Raw genomic sequence first — 14,509 nt, 5'->3', positions numbered from 1 at the left:
TTGACCAATGCAGACTGCCTGGAAGTGATCTTTCAAAAAAGAGTTGATCCAGCTCAGGGCTGGACCCCGAAAGCCTGCCTCCCTGACACGGTCCACCAATAAACCATGGTGGACCGTGTCGATGGCGGCCAAGAGGTCCAGCAGCACCAGGGCCTGGGGAATGGCTCTGTCAGCTTTTTCCCGCAGGGAGTGCAGTACCGCAAGTATTACCGTTTCCATAGAGTATGTAGGCTGAAAGCCAGCTTTGCGAGGGTCAAGGAAGTTAGAATTTTCAAAAAAGGTGGATAAACATTTTGCCACATAGGCCTCTAACTCCTTGGCTAGGTACGGGAGCAGGGAAACAGGGCAGTAGTTAGACAATCACTTAATCAAAGGAGAGAGGGAGGACTAGGTAAGCTAGTCTGGATCCCCAATATTATATATTCAAAATCAAAAGAGACTAGCTAGGTTTAAACAAAAAGGACTCAAAGGAGTACGTATGTCAATGGAAACCAGTAGGTTTTATTTGAAAGCCCTCACCCACCAACCTAGTTGGTGGCATGCTTCATCATCGGGCCCCACCGCAGTGGCACCTAGCGTGCCCCGGGTGTGCTTCGACGCCAGGTTACTGCGGAGCTGGTATGATTGCTGAGTGTGCAATGTGTTGAGTATGAAGGTGAAAAATTAATTAAAAAGCCATACAGAAGTCCCAGCACCCGAGGGTAAAACTATTTTAATAAAACTGGGTATCTGTTGGCACATTAAAAAGGCAGACGGACACAGTGGAGTATGGATTATGACCTCCAGTGTCCTGTGTGGTCTACATGTTTCAGCCTGGCCTTTCTTAATTTGAAACAGGCTTTCCTCAGGACCAAGTGAGTATGTGTGGGGGTATTAAAAATAAATTACAGTGAGTGTGTTAGAGGTTCTATGTGTAGCACACACTAAGGTGCTATATGGGTGAGAAGGGGGTTCCCTCTCGCTTTGACAGTGTTTCGCTGATCAAAGCCTCCTTGGGTCGCCTGGCAGAGAAAGAGACCGAAACTGTCGGTCTAGTTCCTCCCTGGACCTGTAATCCTTCTGCGGCGCCCCCTTCTCACCCATATAGCACCTTAGTGTGTGCTACACATAGAACCTCTAACACACTCACTGTAATTTATTTTTAATACCCCCACACATACTCACTTGGTCCTGAGGAAAGCCTGTTTCAAATTAAGAAAGGCCAGGCTGAAACATGTAGACCACACAGGACACTGGAGGTCATAATCCATACTCCACTGTGTCCGTCTGCCTTTTTAATGTGCCAACAGATACCCAGTTTTATTAAAATAGTTTTACCCTCGGGTGCTGGGACTTCTGTATGGCTTTTTAATTAATTTTTCACCTTCATACTCACCACATTGCACACTCAGCAATCATACCAGCTCCGCAGTAACCTGGCGTCGAAGCACACCCGGGGCACGCTAGGTGCCACTGCGGTGGGGCCCGATGATGAAGCATGCCACCAACTAGGTTGGTGGGTGAGGGCTTTCAAATAAAACCTACTGGTTTCCATTGACATACGTACTCCTTTGAGTCCTTTTTGTTTAAACCTAGCTAGTCTCTTTTGATTTTGAATAGTAGTTAGACAATGCCAGTGGGTCTGCTCCAGCTTTCTTTAGGAGGGGGACCACTATTGCTCCTTGAAGGCAGTGGGGACCTTACCCTGGGATAAGGAGTTGTTCAGGAGATCCAGAACAGGGTCCGGAAAGGCAGTGAAAGCCGTTTTTAGAACATGTGGAGGGCAGTGGTCCTTTGGGGATCCAGATCTGATTTTAGAGAGCAGATCATAGAAGGTCTGGGTATCCAGAGGTGTAAAGGATTCGAGGAAGTAGGGGTTTAAAGCCGTTTGAGGGGAGTTTACTAGAGAGGTGTGGGTGGCGATACTGGCTTTGATAGATGCAATTTTGTCAATAAAAAAGCTATTAAGGGAGTCTCAGAGGGCCTGAGACGGTGTGGGCTTACTAAGGGCTGTGTCTGGGTTTGACAGTTCATCCACAATGGCAAAAATGTTCTTAGCCTGGTTGGGCTATTGGCCCAAAACCCATAGGATACATGAATGAGTCAATCACAAACCCAATGATATGGAAATGTGAGGTTGGAGGTCCGTCAATTAAAGATATGGTTAGGCCCATAAAGTGTTGATGTTTCGATCCCTTTCAAGACCAGTCATCTGGGGTCTACATCAGGACAAACCTTCAGAGTGAAGTACACAGATAATTCAATATGATACTATGTAGGAACACGTCGAAGACAAAATTGTCGTACCTAACCAGATCAATCTGGATCACAAAGTCTCAAAGATAATGAATGTCACTCTCTAAATAGAGGGTAATGCTACAGAACACGAACAGCAGTAGACAGCAGCCGCTTGCTCTCTCTTGGGGGCATAGGTACAGAAGCTTGTTTGCGGTCGGTAACATTGATTCTTTAAAATGGGCTGTTTTAACCAGCAAAAATGCTTTTTGATTTGTACAAAACACAAATCGCGATTCAGTAGTCAGTCAAAAGTGCTTTATTCGAGTAATTACTCATAAAAGCAGACAAACAAACACATAATAAAAATACAATTAAATTACAAGGTCAGCATGACCTTGAGCACAAACACATTAAAAAGGAAATATTTCCTGGTTTAAAAAAACAGATTTCATCAAGTTGTAAACATCAAGGTGCAAAGTTCATATTGTAAAAACGTACATGATTAAAAATTAATTTAAATAAGTTTTCGTCAGAAAGACTCCAGGCATGGGAACAGAGAATAGATAAACTAGCAGTCCCTGAACAACTAGGCAGAGAGTAGTCACTCTACTAGCAGTCTCTGCCTAATTACCCATGCCCACCCCAAATACTTTGCAGTTGCTATGACAATCCAATTTAAAGGCGTAGTTTTAATGATTCGTAAGGCTACCATAGAGCTTTTAGTGCCCAAATTCCTGCACATGGGAGCCAGCCAGACACGTCTCGGAACTGAGTACGCTTGACAGACAAACAAGAAATGCCCCAGAGTCTCATTCCCATCCCCACATGCTAAACAAGTTGCTGGGCCTCTATTTCTCCATTTAGATGTTAAATTACCAAGAGGTAGTGAGCCAGCCCTCAGTTGGAAAAACAGTTTCCTATCCAGGGATTTAGATATAATATCCCAGTACATCTCAAACATTGGAAACAATTTAGCTTCGAGGAAGGCAGTCGTCATAGACCCGTTACTATTACTAAGAAGGCTCTTGTTTGCAACATGTTCCCAGTAGAGATTTTTTATAAACAACTTTGGTGGAAAGGAGGACCCGGTAGGATCCGACCACAGTTCACTCAGCCCTAGTTCAATTAATGCAGTTCTCAGAGATCTAAACCATTTAATTTCATGAAATCGATCTGCCTTGATAACATCAGCAAATCCTTCTGCATATTGTGACAATTCAGGGGTGGTCCAGATTCTACGCCAATATAATATTGGTCGAAGTTTACACATTGCAGAAATTTCCTTTCTACCAAGTTCATATCTGAGTGGCAAGAGGGGTGTACTCTGTGGGGTACCAGTTAGTTTACGGAGGAAGCTATTCTCTGACCTCTGTAACTCATGGAGGTTTTCTTGCCCCCACAGTTCTGCCCCGTATAGTGCAGACCCTATTGCTTTAGCCTCATAAATGATCAGTGGCGGTTTGATTGGCTTAGTTAGGGATTTCGCGTGCTCCTTAATGATGGTACCAGCAAGCTGTTTATGCCTTAATATGGCTAAATCTAAGTGGTGGTTCCATCTATTGTTGTTTGAGATATGTATCCCCAAATAAGTAAAGGAGTTCACGACTTCAAGGCAGCGCCCACTCAAGGTAATTTTGGGTTTAAATTTCCTACTGGGATTAAAAACCATGAGCTTTGTCTTAGCTGCATTTACCTCCAAGCCATGATCACAACAAAATGTATCAAAGATTATCAATGCCTTTTGCAGACCACTTGGGGATTTTGATAAAATTAGGGTGTCGTCTGCGAACATTAAAATTGGAACTTTTGCACCAGCAAGAGAGGGAGCATCTACAGGCTCAGCTTGCATAAGAGGAACGATTCCATTTATAAAAAGAGTAAACAGTGTTGGAGCCATTGAACAACCCTGCCGAACCCCCCGCTCGACAGGGAAGTCAATAGTGTCATTGCCATAGCCTCCCCATTGAATCTTTGCATAAGTGCCCTCATGGAGTCTCATAATCAAAGTTAGGATAATCATCGGGACCCCTAGGGCAGCCAGCACCTCCCACAATTTTGCCCTCAGCACCAGGTCGAATGCAGACCGCAAGTCAACAAAAGCTGCATACAGGCTGCATCCGCCCAGTACCACTGTCCGCCATTGTATTAGTTGAAAGCGAAAGACCTGATCTACAGTACTTGTTGCTTTGCGAAAGCCAGCCTGAAAAGGGGATAAAATGTTCTGCTCCTCAGCCCAGTCAAGCAGATTGTTGATAATAACACGTCCTACCACCTTTTGGACTGTGTCTATTAGGCTGATTGGGCGATAGTTGCAGGGTTGCGCACGATCCCCCTTTTTGTATACTGGTATAATGACGGCACCCCTCCAAGAAACCGGGATTTCAGCGCCTCTTGCTAAGAGGTTTAATAAAAGGCAGATGTACTTACTCCACCGGTCGGTGTCATCTAAGAAGACATCTGCCGGGACACCATCATTACCCGGTGCTCTCCCCCTATGGACGGATTTCAAAGCAGACAGGATTTCGCCTAACATGAAAACATCTTCCTCTGCGAACACATAAGTGGGGTTATTATTGCTAGCAGGCTGACCCCTAGAAGAATACTGCTCTTTGAAAAACGTAACCCAGGCGTCATGAGGGACATTATTATTAGGAGGCTCTGGAGGTCTATCAGGTCCCCATTTGACGATGTGCCAGAATTGTCTAGAATTTTTACTTTCACTAGCACATCTCAATTTCTGCCAATGGTCTTCGTCCCAATCTTTTTTTGCCCTGGCGATACAATTTTTATAGTGTTTTCTAGCAGACCGAGTCTCAGACAGATTGTTATTTTTAATTGCAGCTCCTAGTTTCAATCTTGCTTTCCTGCAATCTTGGTTATACCACTTTGCTGTTTTAAATGGACAAGCCTTGATATTTCTTGCGGGCTTTAAAAAGATTTTTTTAACTTCATCAAAAAGAGATGTATGAACATTTTTAGCCTCATCCTGTCCATTTTCTAAATCAGTGATATTTTCCAGTGCCCGAATGGCCTTGTCTGCAGCTGTACCTATCTTTTCCAGGGCCTGCTGGTCCGTCTTAACACCAGACCATCTTAACCTACGCATATTATTGGATTGCGTGATCATTGGCGGCACAAGTAAATGACAATTAGTTGAAAGGTTTACATTAGATGTCCACCAAGTATGTGAGACGCATAGCGGGTCATGGTCACTTTCTATTCTGGCAGTGACTACCATATCAATAAGGGATGGCCATAGCGATGTACTACAAATAACGTAGTCAATACGACTTTTGCTTCGACCATTATTAAATGTCATGGCAGGTACACGGTCTGATTGGGTTCGGCCGTTCAGGGCGCGTAACCCATGCTCCAAGCACATGGCATTTAGACCTAAGATGTCAGCTGTCCATCTGGTTATCGGGGGGGACTCAAGTGTGGGAATGTCCCAAAGTTTGTCTTCCTCTGATCCCAGGGGAGAATCACCAGTGATTAAAGGTTCAAATGTCCTATTCAAATCACCTGCAATTAAGATATTTTTTCCTGCAGATTCAATCTCAAGAATATTAGAAAGGCTCATAAGAACCTCAGATCTACCTTTACTACCACCCCTGGCATAGATATTATATACATCCATGGAGAGGGGTAGGTCACTGGACAGTCGTATAAGCTGAATATCTTTTTGGTCAAGTTCCACACTCTGTACAGCAATCTTTAAGGACTGCCTAATCCATATGGTAAGGCCCCCCATAGGTCGCCCTTTGGGACCCTTGGTGGCCGGAACATAAAAGTTTAGATACCCCAAAGCAAAAGTAGGCTCACATGCCCAAGTCTCTTGGAAAATACAGAGGTCATACCTATTTATGAATTCAAACCATTCTGCACTTTCCATTTTAGAAGATATACCTGCTACGTTCCATGACAGGATATTCCCTGAAATTGGAGTCGTAGGTATATCATTAGTTGTAGAATGCATGTTTGACACGTTACCCCCTGTGCCCTGATCTACAATCGTAAAATTCGGTGCCCTGGTTTGATCAGCAATCAGAGGCCCCAACGGGCTAGTTACTATAGGGTAATGAGCTATACATGATAAACTTATGGCATCAGCAGGTGCAGACACAGCATTACAAATAAGTGGATGTCAATCACAGTCACTTAAATTGGATAATGAAGAAAATCGATTTTCTAGCCCCAGACCCCAATCAACTGAGGCAACATCCTTCCTCCCTCTCTTAGTCACAATGTTCCATTTAGTTCTTAGAATACTTGAATTTGGTCCGCTTCCCTTTCTTGGGTAAAAGAAGTCCAAAGTCAAAGGAACAATTGAAGTTGTTCGTCTTTGTGGTGGCAAGATATTTGGTAGGATGTTGGGCAAGACCCCAGGGTCAGAGAAGTGAAGAACAACACACTCCCCTTTAAACTTTTTTACCCTATCCCCTATCCACTGAACCCTTCGTGCTTTGACAAGCTCTTCAGAAAGTTGCTGCTTTCCCCAAGGAGTAATTACCATGTTGGTGGTTAACCATGATAAAGATTTATTTCGTAGAGAGGATGCTGTTTCCCTCTCACCTTGAGCCAGAGCTGGAACATTGGCAAGGACAAGTACCAATGGAGAAGCTTCAACCACAAGTTCAAAAGTCCCGTGTTCAGTAAACGTGTCTTCAACAGCAGGAGCAGGGATGGGGGCAGTATGAGAATCACATGGGACAGTGTTATTGCTTGCCATTAGGGTGTTCGTTACCGGGGCAGTGACAGTGTTAAGACCACCAACGGCTGCAATTACAGATTTATTAACAGATTCCTCTATCTTTGCAAGAATACTTCCTGGTGCTTTCCCAGTGTCATCTATTGTTTTTTGTAGTAGACCTTCCAAACGGTTGACCTCAGAAGTTAGCTTGTCTATTTTGCTAACTAAGGGCTTCAACGCGCCTTTGATTTTTGAGTCCATTAGGGTTATCAGTTTATTAAATTGAGCGTTCGAAAGTGTAATATACGCTTCACTTGTCAAATCATGCTCCTCTTCCTCAGAGTATTTCCTCGGGGGGTTTGCTACTCGATTCTTGGCTGACCTAAGGCATTCCCGTTTACCCAGGACCGGTGCTGGAGGAGAGATAGTTTGATCCTGGCTAATAGTAATATCAGCCAGTACCTCGTTGGCACTCAAATCTTCAGCTCCAGCAACAGTACCACTTGGCTGTATAGTAATAGTATCTGGGAACAAATCAGGAGTGGCACTATTGGTGCTGTTATTTATTAAAAGGCCAAAAGGGTCATCAGCCTCGATATCGATAAATGGAGATTGAGCAGATGAGTCTATTCCCAAAGAGGCTCTTCTATCAAGGTTGATTTTTTCTACTACTTGCACCAGATAATTTTCCATAGTGTTAGTAGACGTGGTTAGCTTTTTAGGGGGCATGATAAACTATATGAGCAACCAGAGTCAATGTAACTTACGTATCAGGCTGGTCGGCAGTATTCACAGCTCAGCAACAGCAGTTCCAGGGCAGCGAGCCAAGAGTCCAGGCCCAACCCAACCTTGGACAACCTCGGACGGCCTCAGACGGCCCGCCCTTTGCCCGGGCTTCGCCCCGGGCGTCCCGCTCGCGTCCCGCGACGCGGGGGCTCTCCTTCCTTTCTAGGGCTCTGGCGCCCTCTGATGCGCGACGTCCCGCGTCACTGCACACGCGCCGCCGCGAGGCCTGCCGGGATTTGTGGTCTCCCGGAGCGGCGGCGCGGAGTCCGGTGCCCTGGGACTCTTGGCGGTGGCGGCGTCGGTGTTTTGCGCTCCTTCGCGCTTGCTGCACTCTGCTCCTGTGACTCAAGGCGGTGGCGGCAACGACCAGGTAAGTGATAGGCTCCCCCCGCTTGCCGGGGCTCTCCTTCCTTTCTAGGGCTCTGGCGCCCTCTGATGCGCGACGTCCCGCGTCACTGCACACGCGCCGCCGCGAGGCCTGCCGGGATTTGTGGTCTCCCGGAGCGGCGGCGCGGAGTCCGGTGCCCTGGGACTCTTGGCGGTGGCGGCGTCGGTGTTTTGCGCTCCTTCGCGCTTGCTGCACTCTGCTCCTGTGACTCAAGGCGGTGGCGGCAACGACCAGGTAAGTGATAGGCTTCAGTAGCATATTATCGAATCGCAATTTGTGTTTAGTGATCCAGTATTTGGAAGGGGCATGTTTAGGGCATCCCTTCTAAATACCGAATCGCAGTGATTTTAATAACCACATGCGCGCTAGCGCAATTCCCCTCCTACGCGATGATTTACTAAATCGCATGTTACGTGACGAGCTGGGCTCGGCATCAGCGTGCGAGGAGGCTACGCCATGACGAGCCCAGCTCGTCATCAGCCCCGAAGGGGTTAATGTTTTGGACTGAATTTCAGTTTAAAAACATTTCGTTTTGACCAACACTTCAAGCGTAGTGGTAACCATTCGCAAAAGGAAAGGAGATCCCATTTTCATTTTTTAAATGCATCTTCTTTTCCTTTACAGAAAATGGGCTCCATTCTTTAATTTTTTTTGATTTATTGAAAGGTATTGACAGATATGGTGATGGTAGCAATTTTTTTTAATGGGCTGCAAATTGCGTTCTACCTCATTATTATTCATGAGGTAGGTCAGCTATGACCTCATTAGTAAATGCAAATGAAACACAATGGGGTTCATGCATGAGGAATTACAATTTCCTAATTGCGATTAGCAAAGAATCGCAATTAAAAAAATCGCGAACCCTGAAATATGTATATATGGCCTTGGTTCGTTGTTCCTGTGCTCCTGCTGTGGGATGTTTGCCCCAGTTTACTCCTAATTGCTCAAAGTGGTGTAATCGCGTAGTTTCGCATCACAAGAATAATGAATAATTATTGAAATGATCCTGATTACACCGGCATAATTAAAACTTTGCCTAGACCTAGTAAAGAGTAAAGACATGGAGTTTGCTTACCATCATGGACAAACCAGAGGCCCCTATAGGAGGGGAGCTGCCTACCCTTGAGAGGTCCCATATCCAGTCGAAGGCCAATGTATATCTGTGAGATGCGGGCCCCCTTATTTTGCTTTACGCCACTGGGACGAATGGCATGAGACAAACACGTAAATAATAATGCAACATATATGCACATTATGTGACCACCCTGTGCTGCTATCAGAAGGCATACAATTGTTACCTCCTCCTTCAAGTACACACATGTCCTCTACATTGGAATAAATTGTGTCAAATTCACACCTGATAATCTCATTTTTATATTCGGTTCTAATTTTTTTCATATAAAACAAGCTAAGTGTGAAAAGTAGGAGCAGTGAGACTCACGCCTCTTTTTGCTATCATCCCCCACCAATTGCGACTGTCAGGAGGACTTCTTGCGCTGGCTGACAGAGGCTGAGCGAGAGTGCCTGGAGTACCTGCTGGAGACCATCAAAACTCTGGAAGAAGATCTGGGTGAGGAGACACCAGTGGAGGGGGCCAGGTCTGAGATCATCAGCCATGACTGTCCAGGTGAGAAGACCATGTCCCTGCCCAGGGCAGTCAGTACATTGAAAGCGCCCTTTTAAAATCAATGAGTGGGGTTATTTATTTATTAAACTATACATTTGTTGGGTATATTTATAAAGCGCAAATCCGACCTTCCAAGGGCATCAGACAACTTTACAGAGCAACAATTTACCTATGCAACATGTGGGAGACATGCACGTGTGTTTTCAACAAAAAGACCAAAGCAGAAAATGCAGAAGAAAACTTAAACTTCAGAGAGGAGAAACAAGGAGGGGAAAACTGAGGTTGGCAAAGAGAGTGTGAAACAGTGAATTTTGAAATCTTGCCTGAATTGCTCCAGTGACCGGGAACACGTTTAAAAAGAGTAGTATTGCCATGTTAATTTCCACAGGAAAGTTTGCTCTCCAATACAGAAAAAAATGGCTGACCGGAATTACACCAACTGTGGCAAAATGTTAGAACTTTACCCAGAAGGCCACATTAAATGGGACTAGTCAATTGTTATTTATTGGCCACAACATGAACACTATGTTGTGGCGGCCATTACAGGATTAACTGGCAGTCCCTGTGTTCTGAAAATGAATTTTTTAAATCTACAGTGCGGCAGGGTGAGCAAACCCTGACCCCCAGGGACCTGTGCTCTAGGGTCCCAAATGCCCCTGCCCCCTTTGTTTGGCTGGCCACAACATGAACCCCATACTGTGGCAGTTATTACAGGACTCGGGTACAAGGTCTCCATTAAAATGCATTGTAGTGAATACCAGGTTTTTAAAGTCATATAAAGGGCCATATATCAAGTGTGATAACAGATTTTAGCCACAATACATGTCATTTGTTGGTGGTGGTGTTCTCAGTTTAGAAATCATGGCAGTTCTAAATTGATTATCTCATTTAAAAAAGCTGACTCTGAGCTAAGATTTAAAGAACCATGTTTGAGAGAAAACTGTCCTGTTATAACTTTCTAATCAAGCCTTATAACCCGCTGTAGCGGGCTATACCGGCTATTAAAGGCCCGCTGCAACGTTAAAGGCCCGAGCCGAAGGCGAGGTATTTTAACAAGGCAGCGGGACTTTAATCGCCGGTATAGCCCAGCTACGAAGGGCTATAAGGCTATTAGAACATTCTGCCACTAGAGGGCAGAATGTTCTAACAAATTAAACAAAGGCTTTAGGGAACGCGAGGGGATTGAAATCCCCTCAGGCTCCCTGAAGCCTTTGTTCACAGCCAGAGCTATGAACAAAGAAGCATTGGAATGCTTTAGCTCCCGGCTTATACCAGCCATTATAGGCCCGGAGCACTCCATTGTTTTCAATGGAGCTTCCAAAATTCTAATGTTCTAATAGAGGTTATGGAAGGTGCTTCAGAAGCTAAAATGACAGCACATTTTCTGTAAGCTCACACTATCTTCCTCGGCCTTGTGAGAATAAAGTCTGATATCCTAAAACAAATTTACTTTCAGCAGCAGCAGCAACCTGTCAGTTAATTTCCCAGTGTTTCTACGGCAGCTCCTCACTGTGTTTTAATGAACAATTAGAGCGCTAACATTTTGTATTTATGACAAACTGTGACACACCTGAAGCCATCTTGATGGAATCAAAGTTAAAGCATTTCCCTTAGAAATGGACAAGATGAGGGGGTTTTTGTCATTAAAATTCTGGTAAGTGCTCTAGAAAGCTAAAATGAGGTCACATTTTCACTTAGGTCTCAAATATCTTCCTCATCTATTTCAGTAAAGTATTCTGAGTGAAACATGAACTTTTACCACCAGCAGCAGACTGTCAGGTCAATGCCAGTAACCACCTCCTGAATGCTTTTTTGTTGGAATAGGAGCTGGTGTTGAATTTAAAATGTTTTCTAAATAGCAGCCTGATTTAAAGTAGATGTTAATGCAGGTATGAATCCAAAGGGTTAAAAGTGTGAGCGGAAGTGTGGTGTGGGCTTTTAGTTATTCAAGGTGTAATATATTTTAAAAGGGGCTAAAAGTAGTTAAAGAGAGAAACGCCTGCATAAGTACAGCATCCTTCTCATGTATTATATGTGTGCGCGTCTGCGCATGCCTGTGTGTGTGTGTGTGTGTGTGTGCGTCTAGAACAGGGGTTTCCAAACCGGTCCTGGAGGGCCGGATCCATGCCAGATTTTTAAAATTACTACATGTATCTCAATGGGGATATTCAAGAAATCTGGCATGGATCCGGCCCTCCAGGACCGGTTTGGAGATCCCTGGTGTAGAAGAAAATATGGTGCAGCTACAGAGTACAGATAAGATTTAGCATAGGGTAACGTGTTGCGCATACCGGTAGGACACACATTTTAATATATTAGGAATCATAATCCATGCAGTACATCACAATAATCTGGTCGCAGAAGTGAAAATGAAAATTCTATGTCATTTGAATAGAAAATTGGAGGAAGTGGGAAAACACAGCAGACAACAGGGTGGAGGGAGCTCTGTCAGGAAGCAGAAAGAGAGAAGCAATGGGGGGCCTCGTTTATGAAAAGTGACGCATCGCTGCGTGAAAACAGCGAAGCGTCACTTTTCATTGCGCCCCTTCTTGCGACATGCTGGATGCTTCATATTTACAGTATGACGCATCATGTTGCAAGTAGATAAAGATACGTCAGTATTTCTGACGTATCTGTAGCCGCAAAAATGACGCATTGCTGGAGTGTATCACGAAAGTGACGCAACTCCAGCAATGTGTCCTTTCAAATGGGCAAGTCCCATTTCAAATGTGCCTGTGTCAGTCTTACGCATTGACGCAATTGCGTCACAGAAGTGACGTCGTGAAATCGCATAGATTTCACTTCGTCACTACTACGAGGATTACTTGCGTCAGAACGCCCATCCTGCATACATTATACCTGACGCAGGTATAATGTGAGACATCTACCTAGATGCCTCACTTGGTAAATATGACGCAACATGGTGCATTTTTTACCCTTCTGGTGCGTCACAAAAAGTGACGCACCGGCGGCACAAAAGTGGCGCAGGGCCTCATAAATAAGCCGCAGGGTCTTTAACCTACAGACCTCTTGTCCGAGGCTACCACATGGCTCCTAGTCCAGGCGCGTCTGATCTTTCTGTGTTCCACAGCCACACCTGCTCTTCTGGTTTGTAAACTGTGTATTGCAAAGCAGCAGCATGTACACAAGGAAGGTCAACAACTCAGCAAAGCCAAGGCAGGAAGTGAAAGGGACTATTTGAACAGTGGCTGTTAGCTCTGCTTATCTGCTGCCCACCCCTCTTTCCACTCAATATTTACGGATCTCACGAGACCTACCTTTCATTCTGCCGACTTACACGTCCTGCCATGGTAACACGTGTGCACAACACACAGAAAACAATCACACTGCTTGGCAGGTTGCCACCGGACACACAGAGAAACAGTGAGAAAATCAAGAAAGTAAGAGGTGAAAAGCTTGAAGTCATCTTTTTTGTTTCAAAAATTTTCATTGAGAAAAATTTGAAATGAATACAGAAATGTGAATACATATGATTATCATTTAACATTTTAAGCACATCGAATATTATTATCACAGAAAACAGAGATAGTAAGGGGCATATTATCAAGGGATTTATCTCCGCTTTTTTGGCTTTAAAAGCCAAGAAAGCTGAGATAAAATTATCTCCCTATCAGCAACAGGGTGCTAACACGTAAATTCGCATGTTAGCACCCTTTTTCTCTAAGCTTCCCCTTGCATCTTTAATAAGATGCAAAGGGGGCGTTCCAGAGAAAAATAATAGGAGAAACGTTGTTAAGCGACATTTCTCCTATTATCAAGGATATCGCTAACCCTGTTAGTGATAAAAAAAAGCAGCGCTAACCGCGGTTAGCACTGCTTTTTTTACACCTGGTATTTTCCTGAATTAGCCATGATATCCTATGGAAGGTGGATATCATGGCTAAGTTTGTGAGCCCCTATTATCAAGCTAACGCCAAACTTCGAGAGATTATCGTTGGTTTTCCAGAGATAATCTCTCAATTGGCAGTTAGCGCGAGGATTTTTATCACTACTGAGATAAACCTTGCTAATAGCAAGTTATCTCTGCGATAATTTCCGGCGATGCTTAGCGTTAACAAATTCATTGCTAAGCATTGTTAGTGGTAAATATCGCTAAACGTTGGTAATATGCCCCGTAAAACTTTACATAAGGGATCTTTTATGATGTGAAGAAGGTTCTATGAAAAAGAACAAGTTATAACAAGTTGATAAATATACAAGGGGCAAGGCAAGCCCGACAGCAGAGGCCACAGACCGCGCCGTGAGGGAAACGGCCAAGACACCGACACCAGCTCTCCCAGCAGCGCCGTGAGGGCAACGGCCAGGGACTTCACTTCCCAGGTGCCCCGGAGTTTCACCGGCGCACCGGTGACACCACAGCCTGCGCCCGGGGGCGCTACTAAACAGCGGAGCGCCGAGCGCTCAGTGGGGGGCAAGGCAAGCCCGACAGCAGAGGCCACAGACCGCGCCGTGAGGGAAACGGCCAAGACACCGACACCAGCTCTCCCAGCAGCGCCGTGAGGGCAACGGCCAGGGACTTCACTTCCCAGGTGCCCCGGAGTTTCACCGGCGCACCGGTGACACCACAGCCTGCGCCCGGGGGCGCTACTAAACAGCGGAGCGCCGAGCGCTCAGTGGGGGGCAAGGCAAGCCCGACAGCAGAGGCCACAGACCGCGCCGTGAGGGAAACGGCCAAGACACCGACACCAGCTCTCCCAGCAGCGCCGTGAGGGCAACGGCCAGGGACTTCACTTCCCAGGTGCCCCGGAGTTTCACCGGCGCACCGGTGACACCACAGCCT

At 45.3% G+C, this 14,509-nt stretch overlaps 1 protein-coding gene across 1 annotated transcript in view; it reads left to right on the top strand.

Moving 5' to 3' along the window:
• The window catches only part of LOC147693107 (uncharacterized), a 61,041-nt gene that overhangs the window by 34,731 nt on the left and 11,801 nt on the right, over window positions 1–14,509 (top strand). Inside the window, exon 3 of the mRNA XM_086939361.1 lies at window positions 9,564–9,708. Within this exon, the coding sequence (XP_086795487.1) occupies window positions 9,564–9,708 (145 nt within the window). The remainder of the gene's footprint in view (window positions 1–9,563; window positions 9,709–14,509) is intronic.

This window comes from Lissotriton vulgaris, chromosome 9 (assembly GCF_964263255.1).
Source record: "Lissotriton vulgaris chromosome 9, aLisVul1.2, whole genome shotgun sequence".
Classification (NCBI taxonomy): Eukaryota; Metazoa; Chordata; class Amphibia; order Caudata; family Salamandridae; genus Lissotriton; species Lissotriton vulgaris.
Note: the sequence above shows the minus strand (reverse complement) of the source record. Positions and strands in the feature narration are given on the sequence as shown.